This window comes from Eleginops maclovinus, chromosome 21 (assembly GCF_036324505.1).
Source record: "Eleginops maclovinus isolate JMC-PN-2008 ecotype Puerto Natales chromosome 21, JC_Emac_rtc_rv5, whole genome shotgun sequence".
Classification (NCBI taxonomy): Eukaryota; Metazoa; Chordata; class Actinopteri; order Perciformes; family Eleginopidae; genus Eleginops; species Eleginops maclovinus.
In genome coordinates, this window is record NC_086369.1 from 12223686 (window position 1) to 12240181 (window position 16496).

At 40.9% G+C, this 16496-nt stretch overlaps 1 protein-coding gene across 1 annotated transcript in view; it reads left to right on the forward strand.

Annotated features, from left to right (window-relative positions):
- The window catches only part of abca4a (ATP-binding cassette, sub-family A (ABC1), member 4a), a 26489-nt gene continuing 9993 nt past the window's right edge, over positions 1 to 16496 (forward strand). Inside the window, 25 exon segments of the mRNA XM_063912776.1 lie at positions 1 to 100; positions 358 to 431; positions 531 to 642; positions 893 to 986; positions 1141 to 1282; positions 1516 to 1655; positions 3338 to 3465; positions 4343 to 4540; positions 6955 to 7044; positions 7920 to 8000; positions 8002 to 8155; positions 8554 to 8693; positions 10485 to 10601; positions 10854 to 11051; positions 12488 to 12693; positions 12776 to 12952; positions 13095 to 13317; positions 14063 to 14284; positions 14436 to 14640; positions 14737 to 14814; positions 14953 to 15186; positions 15247 to 15249; positions 15809 to 15986; positions 16085 to 16216; positions 16352 to 16491. Of these exon segments, the coding sequence (XP_063768846.1) occupies positions 577 to 642; positions 893 to 986; positions 1141 to 1282; positions 1516 to 1655; positions 3338 to 3465; positions 4343 to 4540; positions 6955 to 7044; positions 7920 to 8000; positions 8002 to 8155; positions 8554 to 8693; positions 10485 to 10601; positions 10854 to 11051; positions 12488 to 12693; positions 12776 to 12952; positions 13095 to 13317; positions 14063 to 14284; positions 14436 to 14640; positions 14737 to 14814; positions 14953 to 15186; positions 15247 to 15249; positions 15809 to 15986; positions 16085 to 16216; positions 16352 to 16491 (3346 nt within the window). The 5' untranslated portion in view covers positions 1 to 100; positions 358 to 431; positions 531 to 576.

Genomic DNA, 16496 nt, shown 5'->3' on the forward strand with positions numbered 1-16496 from the left:
ATTCTAGCTGTGCTAGCAGACCTAAGGTGCGCTCAGTAGAAAATGTGCTGTTATGCTTCGTGTACTGGGAACCACTCTACAGTACGAGTGTTCTCCTGAGGTAAGTGATTTGTTGTTCTGCACTATAACCAAGCTTTGGAATTTAGTTGATATATCTTTAATTTGTGATGTGGTAGCAATACATTTGCACAATAGCAATGCCTCACCTAAGTTAAAGTTAACTTTGTTACATGCACTTTGAATATGCAATGCAGTGTTTTGGGTATTTTCATTGCTGAAGGAGTTACGAGCTGTAGAAAGTGTAGTATTGTAAAGCTGACCATGTGAAGTGTATTTAGCTCATTAGTCTCATTACAGAGCTGCTTCCAGCCCTGTACGGGATACACCCAGGATAGACACCTCTGGGATGTAAACAAGAGTTAATCCAAAAAATATGTAGCTTTTTAAATGCTATTCATTTTTCCAGAAATGTTTTTTAGTAAAACATGAAATGGCTTCGCTAAAAAGAGCACTGGACTGGTTGATTACAGGTTTGTCAGCTGGTCCTAGCCCCTGCAGGGCTGAAAAGGAGAAACCATGGGGGCAGGAAGACAGGTCAAACTCCTGCTGTGGAAGAACTGGACTATCCGCAGGAGGCAGAGGGTAAAATCCCCCCATCCATCATTTACACACTACCTTGATCCCTGTGAGAGTTGTAATTAGCTAAAATTCCTTGAGGTCTGTAGATTTGACCAAAGGATTTTTTGTATCAAACATTTTTACTTTTAGCTTTTGCAATATGTTTATATTTCAGAATAATGGCCCAATGTATCGCTCCGACAGACACGCTATGAAACTGCACTAGTTTAGAATCCTTGCAGATTTACAAAGTGTATATTATCATTTATACCAGGTGCGTTTCTTCATGGAGATCATGTGGCCTGTTATGCTGTGCATGGGACTGGTGTGGCTTAGACGAGTGAATCCACTTTATCGTCAACATGAATGTAAGCAAACAACTCTTCTCTGGAAAATATCAAACATTTAAATCCACATTTCACAGAGACAAGTATAGTATAATGTTGTGTGACATCCTTATAGATACCTGTTCATTAATGACTTGTGTAAGAACTGAAGCCAACAGTATCTCCTCTTCCTCAGGCCACTTCCCCAACAAGGCCATGCCCTCCACAGGGGTCCTACCATGGATTCAGGGAATCTTCTGTAATGCCAACAACCCTTGTTTTCAAGACCCTACCCGTGGTGAATCTCCTGGAGTGGTCTCCAACTACAACAACTCCATGTTGGTACCACCCTGGGCTTTTATGGGCAGGTCATAAAGGGGAATCAAACTCTACGCACCTTTGATCTAAGATAAAAGAACATAATGTGTAATGAACTCAAAAATAATATGTCTAAATATCTCTTAGTTATGTTGCATTTGTTACACAGCCTCAGTGTGTGCATTAGTGATGTTGCATTATATTATTGTGCTCTTAAAAGTGATAAATGTGTGCGATTTATCATTTTCCTTAGATTTGCTCGGTTCTACATGGATGCCCAGGAGCTTCTTTTTAGCTACCCAGAGTTTCTGCAGCTAGGTCGCCTCTGGGGGGAACTGAATGCTATGAGTAACTTCATGGACACCCTGCGCACACATCCTGAACAAGTTTCAGGTCAGTGCTTCATCCTTAGATCAAAGTACTGTGAAACTGTGTTTCGAAGCAGTTCAAATGTCAGTTTGGGTATTCTGGTTCCTTGTTTCATGGGAGCAGTTGTGGCTTGCAGAATCATCTCTCTGGATTTACCGGTTAGAGTTAGAAGTTAGAAGTTAATCTATATCTTGATATACAGCCTGACTACATTCAGCATTGCAATCTTTTCTTAGTGGCTTTCTTAGTTCAAGGTCCTTCCACCTTCCGTCTATATATATTTGTTTTCTGTTGCATTTTCATTGATGTTCTGAAACCTGGTTTTGGTATGCTAAGAGCGAGGAAAATGGACTATAAATGTCCAGATTTGTATAAATCTGGAAACACCTCTGCCTCCAAAAGTTCTTTGCAGTCTAAATCATATCTCACACATTTCCCCATCCCTCTGTGTACCTGTGCAGACTAAAAGGATTACATCGCGAGGGTTTATGGAAGGCTCTTCACATAAGCTGCTTACTTTTAACAGCATGTTGTTTATTTGGTGGGAAAGCAATTCACACAACTTTCATCTGTGTTCCTCTCTCCATGAGAACATAGAAACACTGATCCTATCTCAAGAGACAACATGCAAACAATGTTCTGTTCATGTCAACATATGCATGTACAGCTATACTGTCTATACAACAGGTTTCCCAGCGAAATCTACAGAAAACCTTTAAGAGGGGAGCTGACTGAGGCTGAGTGCATTCCAGCCTGTGAATGATTACATCCTGGTTCTTTTTATGCTGCCACTCTCAGATAGAAACATGTATATGGACTAACAGAGCTAACAGAGATATGGATCCACATTCCAGACAATTTCCCATGAGGCCTAGAAAAGAAAATTGAATCATGTTGAGAACGAATCCTATAAAGCATAACAAGGGGTTTGATATTAATTATTAGATACATAAGAATTAGTTGGACTTGTTTGGGAATAATTTGATTTGCTTATTGGAGGAGAATAAGATGACAAGAGCCATGTCCCCTCTCCTATTAGTCCAGTTAACAAACTATAACCAGCAGCTGGTTAGCTTAGCTTAGCACAAAGACCAAAGCAAGGGGAAATAGCTAACCTACCGTCACCTGTCGAATTCAGCAATCAACGTTTTATCTCATTTGTGAAATCCATAGAATGAAAGTGTACAAATGACAAAAAAAAGCAGTCAGTGCCTTGTGAATTTTCACTTGAGGTGCATAACCTCACCAGAAAAGCTAGCTTCAACACGGTGTGTCATTTATCACATCTGTTTTGTCGGCTTACTGGTTATTTTGACTTTTCAAATGAATACCTCTGCCAGGTTCCTCTGCCCTTCTCGCTTTTAGGTTTCTTTGTGGATTCCATTGGTGCATGAGGACACAAGGCGAGTCACTTTAGGGCGGGATCTGGATGCAGGCCACAGTGACAATTTATCTGGCAGAGCGAACTTTATTCATGAATAGACAGGCCACTAACAATACTGAGCCGTCATGTGTTCCTACCCTTTTAATGCAACAATTGTCACATTTGCCAAATATGTACAAATCATTGTTTTAACTTATCCTGGTATCCACTGATTTTATAGAGCACTGATGACAACAGTTTGGGTTTATTCTCTTTTTTTGTGATAGGTGGTCTCCTGTTGTTCTAATTGGAGAATTTTCTTTCCCATGATCCCTCTATGTAGGCCGAGGAATAAAGGTGGAGGCTATCCTAAAGGATGATGAGTTGCTGACATCATTCCTGCTGAGAGACATTCCTCTGACACAGGCTGTGGTGTATCAGCTAGTAAATGCACAAATCAGGCCTGAACAGGTACACAGGCACACATGCACATGCGTGATAGGGTTGAACAGTTAAAGTCCTTTAACATCCCTTCAACATTACTTTAGAAATATTCCTGTAATGGCAGAAACACAACCATTGACGTAAAGACTCATACCATTTGCAATCATTGCGCAACATATTCTATGATGTTAGATGATGTTAACAAGTCCTTTGTTGAGGAAATATTCCACAAGTCAAGACTTGCTTTAGTGTTTCTGGGAACATTCACAATGTGATTCATTTGTGTCAGTAGTTCTGGCTGAACAACAGCTGGGAGATAGCTCCCTTTGGCAACCCACAAACAGGAAAACACACATATATCCATATATGCCACTTAGTCGAGACACATGAGGCCAGACGGAGACCTCTGACACGCCTCCTGTTCTACTTTGGTTTCATTCAATGTATCATAACTGAATCACAACTTTAAAAAAGCATGTGAAGATCGTATAATATGCGTTTACTTCTGTACCGATGCAGGCTTTACAATTACTGCTTCTTAGTTGTTACATTTCAACCATTAATCAATCCCCTATTTTATTTTTTGTATTCATACATATATACACAAATGACCTATTTGGAGTTTACACTTAACATACATTATCCTGGTATCCTGTATAGTACATACACAATATGTGCATTATGACACTATTAAAAAATCAACGCAACACATATACTACATTTTGAGCTTTGCTTTCCCCGCTTCAGGGGGTGTTTTCAAATTTGAATTCAATGTTTAACTCAAGGAAGGAAGGAAGACAAAATATTGACCTGTGAAGTTCAATTAAAGACATTTATAATATCAGAATGTAAATGATTGAGTTTGAAACCAACCTAACCTAAGTATACCTTTGGATTTCTTCAGTTTGCCTCTGGGGTTCCAGCCTTGCATTTAAAGGATATTGCATGCAGTCTGAACCTGCTGGAGAGATTCCTCGTCTTCCCCAGCAAAAGAGGACTCTACGCTGTTCGCAACGCCATGTGCATCCTTACTCCACAACGGCTACAGATCATTGAGGACAAATTCTACGCAAATGTCGACTTCTTCAAGCTCTTTCGGATGGTCAGTGCTTTTGTAATGTTAGCAGCACATATCAAGGAACCTTTGAAAATATTATTGATAAATAAAACATTTCATTATACCCTCAGTAGGTTTTGGGTATGTGCCATGGCTCATTAAAAGCTACAACTTCTAACGGTATCACACATTTTACTTACTTCAAAAGGAAAGCTCTTTAATCAAAACACCAATCTCCAATAATTAATCACAGTCCTTTCTCTACATTCACACACTGTTTAAACCGGTGACCAGCAATCCATTGTGGTCAGACTGTATAACGCTCATAGAAAAATCATTTTAATGGAGGACATGCATACATTTAACGGGATTTGGCAGAGTTCTCCATTTTAGGAATAATAAAAGGCCTGTATAGAGCTGTGGTTGGATGACTCCCATCTGGGATGTTGCCATTTTTATTAGCTTATATGCAAACATTTTCAATGGCTATTCACAGAACACTGAGCCAACTGCTGGCTGAAAGACGTGATGCTAATCTGTCATAGGCTAATAACGTTTCTGGCAATCAAGCAGTGTCATGTAAATGCTTAATTTTAACCACAGTATGTGTCTGATTAATGAATTAATCTTGTTGACAAGTTAATTAATCAACAGCTTTTGTTTTTTAAGCGGTGTAACTGATCAATGAGAAAAATATACATTCCCATTTTTAAATGTAAAAAGACACATACTGTAAATTAAAGAAGACCTATTTAGGTTCTTAAATGACTTCATCCTTTTTTATGATCTGCAGTTTATAGCCATCTTTATTATACTCAACTTTTTAAGAGTCATCACAACTTAATGATATCCCTAATTGCATCATCACACAGCTTCTGCTCTGTTTCTATAAGATGTATTTTGCAAATTGTATTATCTCATGGTTGAGGCATTTTCTGCTTCAATCCCATCTGGATCAAAACTAAACAAGCCAACACAGGCTTATCATTCAGCATTCAATGTCAGGAGCAGCAATGGATAAACAGTTGGCAGTATTTTTATAGGGCTGACTCATAGGGTGGAACAAATGTTTCTCAAAGAAATGCAGGTTGGCTTTGTGTAGGGTAAATAAAGTCTACTAAAGTACACAATTACCCAGGAATGTTAAAGAACTGCACACACTGTATAAGGGATAAGCATATACAGTAAAATACATTTCAATTAACATTATTTTTGGTATTTTTAAAATGCTGGAATACTTAGATAAAGAACGTCGTCCAAACTACAGATTTTTATTTTACTCAAACACAACTTTTTAGCTGAAGAAATTCCTGGAAAACCATATTACACTTAAGCAGGGCCCATTATTTACCTGTCAGATTTAATTGAGAGTGTGTTGCAGCACTCTGATCTTGCTTCAAATAGGTACGGGTGATGTGAAACAGCCGTGAGCATTAGCTAAGCATGCAGACCTGGCCTTGGTCTGTAATTAGCTTAGTGAACAGACACTCCTCTCTTTAGTAACCACAGTGCACTTAGAGTCAACACAGGACCACAATAAGACAGACGGCAACAATGGCTGACCTCTGCCTCATCCCGGCACAATCGCATAAGACCGGGCAAAGTGTGTTTAGCTGTCTGGCTGGCTCTGCCTTGTGCCATAGCAGCGATACACTCAAATGCTTTTTGACACCATTTTTATGGCATTTTTTCCCGAGATAAACTATTTACTTTCTTCCAGTTGTTTACATAGCCCCCTCCCCTGGGGGATACACATAATGACATGCCATCACTGTTAACCAGCATAGAGGATTCATATGGTGAGTGCTACCACAGATTATAAATTACTGCCATTTTCATTTCAGTAATTACTTTTAAAAATCCAGATTTCAAATGAATAATGTGTAAGAATGGACAAAATGTTCCTTTGCCCATCTGAATAAAGAAAGGGTGGGTTTCTGAAAAGATATCCTTCAAAATGTTTGTAGGATGTGCCACTGATTTATTTATTGTTTGTATTGTTGCAGTATTGTAAACAGTTGGAAAGCTAACTCTTGAGGAAGTGGGAATTGTCTGTCGGTGCGGACATATCTCTGATAGGCTGAATCTATATATGTGATAGGGAAGGATGTCTGCTCTGTCAAGTTTGTGTCTCAGCCTGGAATCTTTAGTCTATTGTGTTGTGAGCTGCCTGGAAGCTCTTTTGGCTCGCCAGCAGATCCTCAACAGAGAAGATATTGCTCACAAGATATAATATAGGCCTAAGAATAACAAAGCCAGTTTTTCAATGTTGATCTCTGGTCCACTAAGACATGTTTATCACCAGCTTACATTTATTTATAGCACAAAAAGGCAGGTATCGTATTCCTCTTCCTGATAAAAACAAAGAAAGAGGATCCAAGGATGGGGGGCATTAGTAACTTACCCTGGGCCAGGAAGAAAAGTGTTTAATAAAAGAATACATTTATTTTCCCCTACAGCTTCCTCTGGTGCTGGACAATCACTCGAAGGGCATTGAAATTCAGGTCTGGGTACAGGTCGTCTCCGCTGTCTCAGACAAACTGCGAGAGGTAAGGCAGCCCTCGTCTAGCTCCATCCAAAAGTTCACCGCTTGCTTTTTTTAGCTGTCAGGAAACAGTTGCTTCCTCTTGCCTGAGTTTTTACACAAACACAGACAGTAGGGGGATATCATTTAGTGCGTATGAGGAAGGCTAAATCCAGAATAGCCTCGAAAACAGATATATCGTCATTATGGGATCATCCCAATGGAAACACTGAGGCTGCAAGAAAACCTGAGCCCCTTAGAAATGGAAAAGGTTAAACACCAGGGATGATTGAATGATCTGTTTTTGTTGAGTTTGTCTTTCTCTCCCTAAATTAGAGTATGTGCATGCACAATCAAACTCTTTTGCTTGGATTACTTTCAGCAGTGTAACCATGTTTTGACCTCTGTGAAGTGTCCGTTTGCAGTTGGTTGCAGCTTGGTCACTCTCACATGTTGTATGGACATGGTTCAGTGTCCATAGCAATTTAGACTTTGATTATATAATGAACACTGAATGTGTGCAACTGTGTCCATGTACTTTGTGGTGTACCTGTCATGGGTGTGTGGAAATGTTTTTGTTTGTTGTGGAAGTTTCCATGGGATGTTCAGAGTAGCTGACAATCTGACATCCTGTTGGCAAGACACTTGTCTTTGTCTCAAGCCACAGAGTGTAGAGTCCAGATGGAAGACGTGAAGATACAATCTTGAAAAAAGCTGGGACCAAGAAAGGCCAAAAAAAGAAAATAAATGCACCTTTTTTTAAATCAATGCGCACGATTTTTGTCCATGCAGTTGCTCATGGTCTGTACTGATTGGCCAATGGTATTGTTGCTCAACATTTGTTAATGTTAAATAGTTACTTGTTCTAATTCAAGCTCTTTCATTCTTATATTTCAACAGTTGTACCAGAGGAATAGCTCCAGGGAGCTTCTTCAGGTCATGACTCCTCTCTTTGAGAACAGTCTGTCTTTCAGGCAGGCAGATGGCTGCTGCATCCAGCCTGGTATGTGGCTACACAGAAGGTGCTTTCTCCCGCGTAACCTCCTTTAACTGGTATGAGGACAATAACTACAAAGCTTTCCTAGGCATCAGCAACAGCAAAGCGCGGAGTCACTACACATACGACAACAGCACCAGTGAGTAGACCATATACTATTATGGCAGATATTAGAGTAGGCATTGGCACAATCACAAGCTTTTGGTTTTTACTGCAGAACATGGGCCTTGTTGTCGGACTAACCCTACTGTAACTAAGATTTTTTTTGTCAGAGTAACTGGGTTCGTACTATTTCACTGCAATCACCCCTGCTTTTATGAGGGGCATTCTTAGATACTGTTATGGATTAGACATTCCGGCCCCTTCCTGACATGTTCCATTCAAGATAGTGGGCTGTTCATATGTTTTACAAAATAGTTTATTTCAACCACAAGTTTTACCCCGAAAAATGTGTAGAAACCATTTATTTTGGGATACCCATAAAAAACGTGAATTTCATTGAATTAATGTTACCATTATACAACACATTCCCTGCAGCTCCTTTCTGCAATGAACTGATGAAAGATCTGGAGTCCAACCCTGTCACCAGGATTGTGTGGAACTCTGTCAAGCCCATACTGATGGGACAGATCCTCTACGCACCCGATTCGCCGGCTGTCAGGCAGATCATAAAAAATGTAAGCACCATTGGCCACTTGGTATATTGATTTATCTATGTGGAGAGTGGAAGTCTAACTATGAACCCCGTTAATACACAATTCTAGCAAATCAGTAGCAACACCTGATGCATTTTGCTTTTTGGGGGTATTTTGAATAGATGGCAGGAGAACTGGGTTGTTAGCAGGATCATTTAACTAAAAGGAAAGGATGGCATTGACCGAGACAAACTACGACAAGAGATATTGAAAAATGTCTACAAAAGAAAAACATTATTTCCAGATCACCACCTTCTAGAGGCTGCCTGTTTCTCCATGACATCCATATCTTTGTATTTCGAGCAAGCAAGTCTTCTGCTGGGGACAATGCATTTTCCCTCCAAAGGGGATCAGATTTCCCCATGTCATGTCCAGCCCTTTGTATCTAGATGTAGATACGTGTTGGTCAAAGCCCTTCGGGGGGCGGCAGTCATGGATGACTTGGTTGCAATGATCGGCTGTGGTGACTACCGCAGAGTCTACTGGCGCCACAGCTTTTTCAATGTTATGTAAGCAGTAAGAGTTCCTCCTCAAAGTCTTGTGATCGTGCACACAAAGAGACACCCACAATCGTGTTTCCTCTTTCCTGACCTTTAATGCCCTCTTTGTTTTCCTCTTCCCTCAGATTGGGATCTTAATTGCACTTAGAAAGTAATGATTTAGGGGTTAATCCATTACTTTGCGAGACCAAAACATGGCCTCTACACGGTCTTTGAGTCCGTCCTCTTAACTCTGTCATGCATCCGTTTGTTTCAGAAGACATCTTAAGTGAGGCATCATACATTTATGTTTTTCACCCCTTTAATTCATTTGACTTATGGTCAGCTCAATCGACACCAGAAAACCTTAAGTTAAGCATAGCCGGTAGCGACTATATTTGTGATGGACTTTATTCTTTTTAACTAAACTTGCTGATTGAAGGTTTATGCTAAGTTAGGCACGAAATGCCCCCCATCTAGGCAAACTACAACATTCCTCCACAGCCATCTTGAAGAAATCAACTCAAGAAATCCCCCAGTCCCCTTTTTGTTTGGCCTGCTGTTTTAAACAGCCCCGGGGAATTGAGGAAGCACTCACTTGTGGGAACCTGACTGTGATTCACTGGGGAGGCTGAATGCATTCGGCCAGTTGTCACCAACAGCCTCCATTGTCACCCCTGCTCTATTGTCCCCATTGTCACCCAAAATCAGACACACACAAGAGGAAGGCGTTTAATTGGGTGTACTCTTGAGCGCTTTCATCCCCCACTGCACATGACTGAATACTGAAATAGCCAGCCTTTGGTATTTGCCACACAAAGCACTGTACCCACACACATCCATGGTTTTCATGATAAGCGTGCAGTAAATATTTGACAATTTGGCCCAGAGTGCATTTGTTGCACAGTTGCTGGTTATCTGAACTGGCCCGCGGGAATTCTTTTTGTGAGAATGTGTGTGTTTTCTTTGCAAAGCCTGTTTTCACAGAGGGTTTGATGTGGGAATGGTATGTACCAGGAGATTAGGAGAACAGTGACAATGTTTGCATTTGAGTTTCTGAATGTCTTGTACACATGTGCACGTGTATCCTGTACATGAGTTATTTGAGGTTTCCCTAAATGTCTCTAATTGCATGTGTTCCCATATTTCTGAATGGTGTGCACTTATATTGGCATTTGTAAAAATAGTTGTGGGTGAATGTTTACTTTTGATAATAATTTCCTGATTTAGCAATGCTGAGTCACCAACCTTTGTCATGTACACATGCACACACACACTTACATTTCTCCCGTAGGCAAACACTACATTTGAGGAGCTGGAGAGGCTGAGGACGATGGGAAAGGCATGGGAGGAAGTGGCTCCTCAGATCTGGGCTTTTTTCCAAGATGGAATCCAAGTCAAGATGATCCGGGTAGGACAGCAATATAGTCTGACTGAATAAACATGTTTACACCATCAATCTACAAGTTATCAACTCATGTGTTTGCGGTGGAAACTCCTCTTTTATGCAAATAAACCACCTTTGTCATGTACAATAGATATTGCTTTATCTTTGCCTTCTCTTCTTGTCTTTGTCATTGTGAAATATCAGTTGTATTCCTCTCAGGGCCTCTCAGCGACATTTCCCTATAACAAGGTTGTGCCTTGCTGCCTTTTGTTTCAGGACACCATCAACAATCCATCAGTGATGGATTTCATTGACAGGAGTCTAGAGGATTCTCCGTTCTCCTCCAAACACATCCTCAACTTCCTGTATAACGGTCCACCTGAGGACCGTCCAACTGACGTCCCTGAAGTTGACTGGCGAGACATCTTCAACCTCACTGACCGGGTCGTTCAGATGCTAAACCAGTATGGTGATGTGAGTGGACTTTATTCATTACGTGAATCTAAAATACCACAGCCTGGATTTGGAGGCATATGTGTGAGCGTTGAGAATTATTCTGACCACTGGGTTCTGACAGCAAGAATAGGGATTGTTTTTCCACATTTCCCTCCACCTGTGACGTCAAGTTCTAGGAAAGGCCTATTCATGGAATAATCCAATCAAGCGCAGGTATTGTCACTTGTTGATTTCAGTATTCTGGTTGGCTAACCACTATGTGCTCAATACCACTGTTAATTTGATGTGGGCATTTAGATAACTGTGTTGGGCTCTGCAATTTGTCCGCCAATCCAGAGACATTGAAATCTACCCAGGTGGGCGAGAGCCAAAGCAACAAGCGAGCTGTCCACTCTCTTTTGTTTACTGTTGATGGAGTGGAGGGTAAAATAAAAAAGCAAGAAAACATCTCAAACCTTCTCTTGTGTGCGCTCTCCACATTTAACTGAGGAATGCGTTTTAGAACAAAGTTAAAAACACCCCTTTCCATGCGGAGACTAATCGGGATGAGAGGCCTATCACACTGGGGGGTGACATGGGGGGCACCTTGAGGCCTGGCTGGATGCATAGTTGGTGCTCTTTGTTTTTGTCCAAGTTGAAGCTTACAGCACTTGAGTGTGACAGGGAGAGAAGGAACGATTGAGGCCGATTAGTTACAGCTGTCACTCCATCCACCATCCTTTATAAAGGGCCCACAATGACCGTGGGCTTGATGGCTGGTTGGCTGCACGTTGGTGGTATGCATGCATATCACATCACACAGTAGGGCTGCAGTGTTAGTAGCTGAATGCTTTGGCAATTAAGGGACAGTCTTTGAGATTTAAATAATTAGTTGGGTGTGTTTGGTGTACATTGTGTCTCTAAGTGTATATATGCGTACATTTTGGATGCATGGCAAATTGTGTGTAGCCAATGTGTGTTTTGGGTTTGGGGTGTATCTGTGCATAGGATCTCAGGGTTAAATTGTTGTTTTCAAGGGTTTCTTTTAGAACATGGCTCTCTCTATTTGCTTTAGCGTACAGTGAATGGCTATGTTAGACACGCTTTGAATGGAAGAGGCACACACTGCTGAAGTTTCTCTGCAAATGGGGGCCAATATTTTGGATTAAAGTGACTCAAGCCAGGATTCGCCATTCCAGACTTTTACATTTTTTGGCCAGGCTAGCGACCTGTAATGTTATTAACTGTTGGTAGATACCGTAGATCCACCATTTTTGTCCAGACTGAAATATTTTAACCATAATGGATGAATTTCTATTAAAATTCCTACAAACAGTTTGCAGAGGATGAATCGATGATAACTCTGATCCCCCAACATAACTGAACTAAGCTCGAAGATTGTGGACATGGCATTAGATGATGTATGATACAGCAATCATTATCCATTTTTATATGGATTCTTCTCCCTCACTCAGTGTGTACTTCTGGATAAGTTTGTGGCTGTTCCTGATGAGGATGCCGTCACTCATCGAGCGTTGGGCCTGTTAGAGGAAAACAAGTTCTGGGCAGGCCTCGTCTTCGTAAATATGCACCCTTGGACCACCAATGTCCCACCTCATGTGAAGTTCAAGATTCGGATGGATATTGATGCAGTGGAGCGTACCAATAAGGTCAAAGACAGGTAAAACTGGAAGTTAAGTGGAAATGATGTGTTTAGTATAATGATAATAAACTTGCCAAATAAAAACATGTGTATTTCTTAGGTATTGGGACTCGGGCCCCAGAGCTGATCCTATGGATGACTTCCGTTATGTTTGGGGAGGCTTTGCTTACCTTCAGGACATCATAGAGCATGGGATCATCAAGACTCAGACGGGAAAGGAGTGGCCAATGGGTATTTACCTACAGCAGATGCCCTACCCTTGTTATGTGGATGACCTGTGAGTAAAAAAACATAACATTACTACTTTTTTGAAACATTATAACTTATATATCCCGAGAATCACACAATTATGGTGTACTGGTTCAGTACCTGTGTCAATCCCCTCCATTTTTTTTCCTCCCTTCCTCCTCTTTATTTAGCTTCATGCTCACATTGAACCGCTGTTTCCCCATCTTCATGGTACTGGCCTGGGTCTACTCTGTGTCCATGATAGTCAAGAGTATTGTCCTGGAGAAGGAACTACGCCTGAAGGAGACCATGAAGGCCATGGGGGTCACCAACGGAGTCATCTGGTCCACTTGGTTTATTGACAGCTTCCTCATGATGGGCACTAGCACGGCTCTCCTCACCGCCATCATCATGGTGAGGAAGGATTTTCTAAAAAACTTGCAAAGATCTTCTACCTACAACATCATATATGTTTCAGACAAGCACTGTTTGTTTAGACAGAATAACCAGTTCTGAAGTTGAGGGATCACTGAAGATGCAACGCATAAAGTCTGTAATCATGTTATCATCGTTTTATTGTCAATAGTTAACCGTTCTTTATCCTTGACATAATGAATTACCTATAGTGCCTCACTGATCGCATACCTATAAATCATTGATGGCAGAACTGCGAATACCATGACATCATGGGAATTTCTTTAAAGGAATGGGCTGGTCAATGATTCACTTATCTATGTTGTAAAAAGTCACCGCTTGTCGTCATCGTCTCTTAAGATGTGCTGTTGTGACCTCTAGTGGACGATATGTGTATGTTTTATACTAAGCTCACCCCAAAAACCTCCATGTTATTAATGTGGTATTTATATGCCCATATTCACATTGCAAATTGGCCAAAAATACTTTTGGATAATGTTTAACGTGGTTTCTAAATATTTCAAACTGGCTATGAAGACACATGTTTGATTCAAAAAGCCTGCAGATTATTCCAACATGATTGTAAAAACAATGTATCCTTGAATATTTTTCTCAATTAAAGCATTATATTTATAGAAATGCTGATACAAAATATATTAAAATCAAATCAGATATGATAAAATGATGTCCCCATAACTTACCATGCCATACCCTACCATAAAAATCCCTCTTTGTGTTTCCGTAGGGAGGAAGAGTCCTGAACTACAGCAACGGCATCATCCTCTTCCTTTTTTTGCTCAGCTTCACCATGGCTACCGTCATGCAATGCTTCCTCCTCAGCGTCTTCTTCAACCAGGCAAACCTGGCAGCGGCCTGCTGTGGTATCGTTTACTTTACCCTTTACCTCCCACACATCTTCTGCTTCGCATGGCAAGACCGCATCACAAAGGACATGAAGCTCTTGGTGGTTGGTGTTACAATCAGATCACATATTCACACAGTCTATGTTCAATTTACCTAATGGTTATATTTTCAGTTAACACTAAATAAATACGTTTTGGTCTAGGACAGGCCTTAAATGTAGAAAAATAAAATGCTATTATTGTCTCTTCCCTTAGAGTCTGCTGTCCCAAGTGGCTTTCGGCTTTGGAACAGAGTACCTGTCGCGATATGAAGAGCAGGGCCTGGGTCTGCAGTGGGACAACATCCAAACCAGCCCTTTGGAGGGGGATGAGTTCTCCTTTCTTACTTCCATCAGTATGATGGGCCTGGACACTGTGCTTTATGCTGTGTTGGCCTGGTACCTGGACAATGTCTTCCCTGGTCAGTGTAATAGGAATGAATGAATGCTTTGGTTACACTGTAATTAGTTACAAGTCAACTGTAGCTGAAGTAATATCTATTTTGTTTTCATCATAGGCCAGTATGGAATAAGTCGTCCGTTTTACTTCCCCTTTCTGCCCTGTTATTGGTTTAACAGTGTGTCGCCTGATTTAGGTAAGCTTACTTCCTTACCAATTATCCTGGTCATTATTGTGCATAAGACCAGTTTTATGCTTACGAGAGAGACTTTCTTTCAGTGACATAATACATCAATCGCAGCCATTTTAAAAATCCATTATTTTGTCTCCAAAGGTAACGACAAACTCAAATTGGATAACAAATGCTTTGATAACCTGGCCAACAAAGAGCAAGGAGAGCAGCAGAAGAAAGAGGAGAAGGAAAACCAAGATCAGGAGGAGGCAAAGACTCAGGAGGAGATGGCCTCATGTGAACACCAGAAGAACGAGGCTGAGGCAGAGGCAGAGGCAGAGGAAACCAGGAGGAAGAAGGTATACTAGTTACATACAGGTTATGTGTGCAAAGCTGGTTCTCTTACACAGAGAGATATTCCTTCCTGAAAGAACTGCACCTCATATTCTGCCACAGAGTGTAATGGATACAGTCTATCACATTTATATTATTACACATCAGTGCTGCGTTTGGCTTTCAATATGTCTACTGATCTAATGCAGAAATTACTGCATAACTCCACATAATAAATTGCTTAATGATTATGGGATTATGTAATATTTCTCCAAATAGGAACATGATCTTTTTATAGGATTAGAGCCATTTCTCTATTTGCACACACTTTCTCTTTCTGACAATCGCATTCATTGTGTGGGAACTCGGTGCCCTTGTGTTTGTTTGCATTTGCTGGCATATGTGCACATACTGCTGGCTTCTCAGTCCCGTGCTTTGTTAATAAGTGATGGACACTGTTTTCCTTACATAGTTTGGAATACCAGACCACTGATCTCATATTTGGAAGTAAATTAGCCTTTTTTTCAGTTTACTAAAAGTCAAAGGGAAATGATATGTTGTTGTGATTGTTTGGTTTTTAACAAAATGTCTGATTTCATTTAGCTTTCAAACCCCTATCAAGCATTTTTCTCTCCTAGCCCAGACACATTGGTAATATACATGTGCTTTTCTTTGTTGTATGAAGGTCAGTCATTCTTCGAAGCAGAGCCAGCTGACCTGGTGAAGGGTGTTTGTATTCAGGACCTGGTCAAGGTGTTCAGTGGTAACCCTATGCCAGCAGTGGATGGACTTAGCATCAGCTTTTATGAGAGCCAGATTACTGCCTTTCTGGGCCAGAATGGGGCTGGAAAGACCACCACCATGTATGTCACACTCACACACAGAAAACATAAACCAAAAGGCTGGTGAGGACAAAATGTTCTACCCTACTTATTGTTCTCTCTGCGTCTCTTCTTCCCAGGTCTATTTTGACTGGTATGTTCCCTCCCACCTCAGGGACAGCAACCATCTATGGCAAGGACATCCGCACAGACATGGACACCATCCGTCTGTCTCTGGGAATGTGCCCTCAACACAACATTCTTTTTCAGCAGTATGTAAACTCTTCATGATATTAGTTTTGATAGATTGCATGGTACCACAATAAAATGTAATACAAATAAAAACATGCATTCAGTGCATTACATGTTCAAAATTGTAACTGGATTATTGCTTTCCCCTCTTTCAGTATGACTGTAGCGGAACATATCCTCTTCTACTCGCAGTTGAAAGGCCGTTCAATAGCAGAGGCCGAGCAGGAGGTGGAGAGCATGCTGCAGGATCTGGGTCTTCCACACAAGAGAAATGAAATGACCCAGAACCTCTCAGGTCTG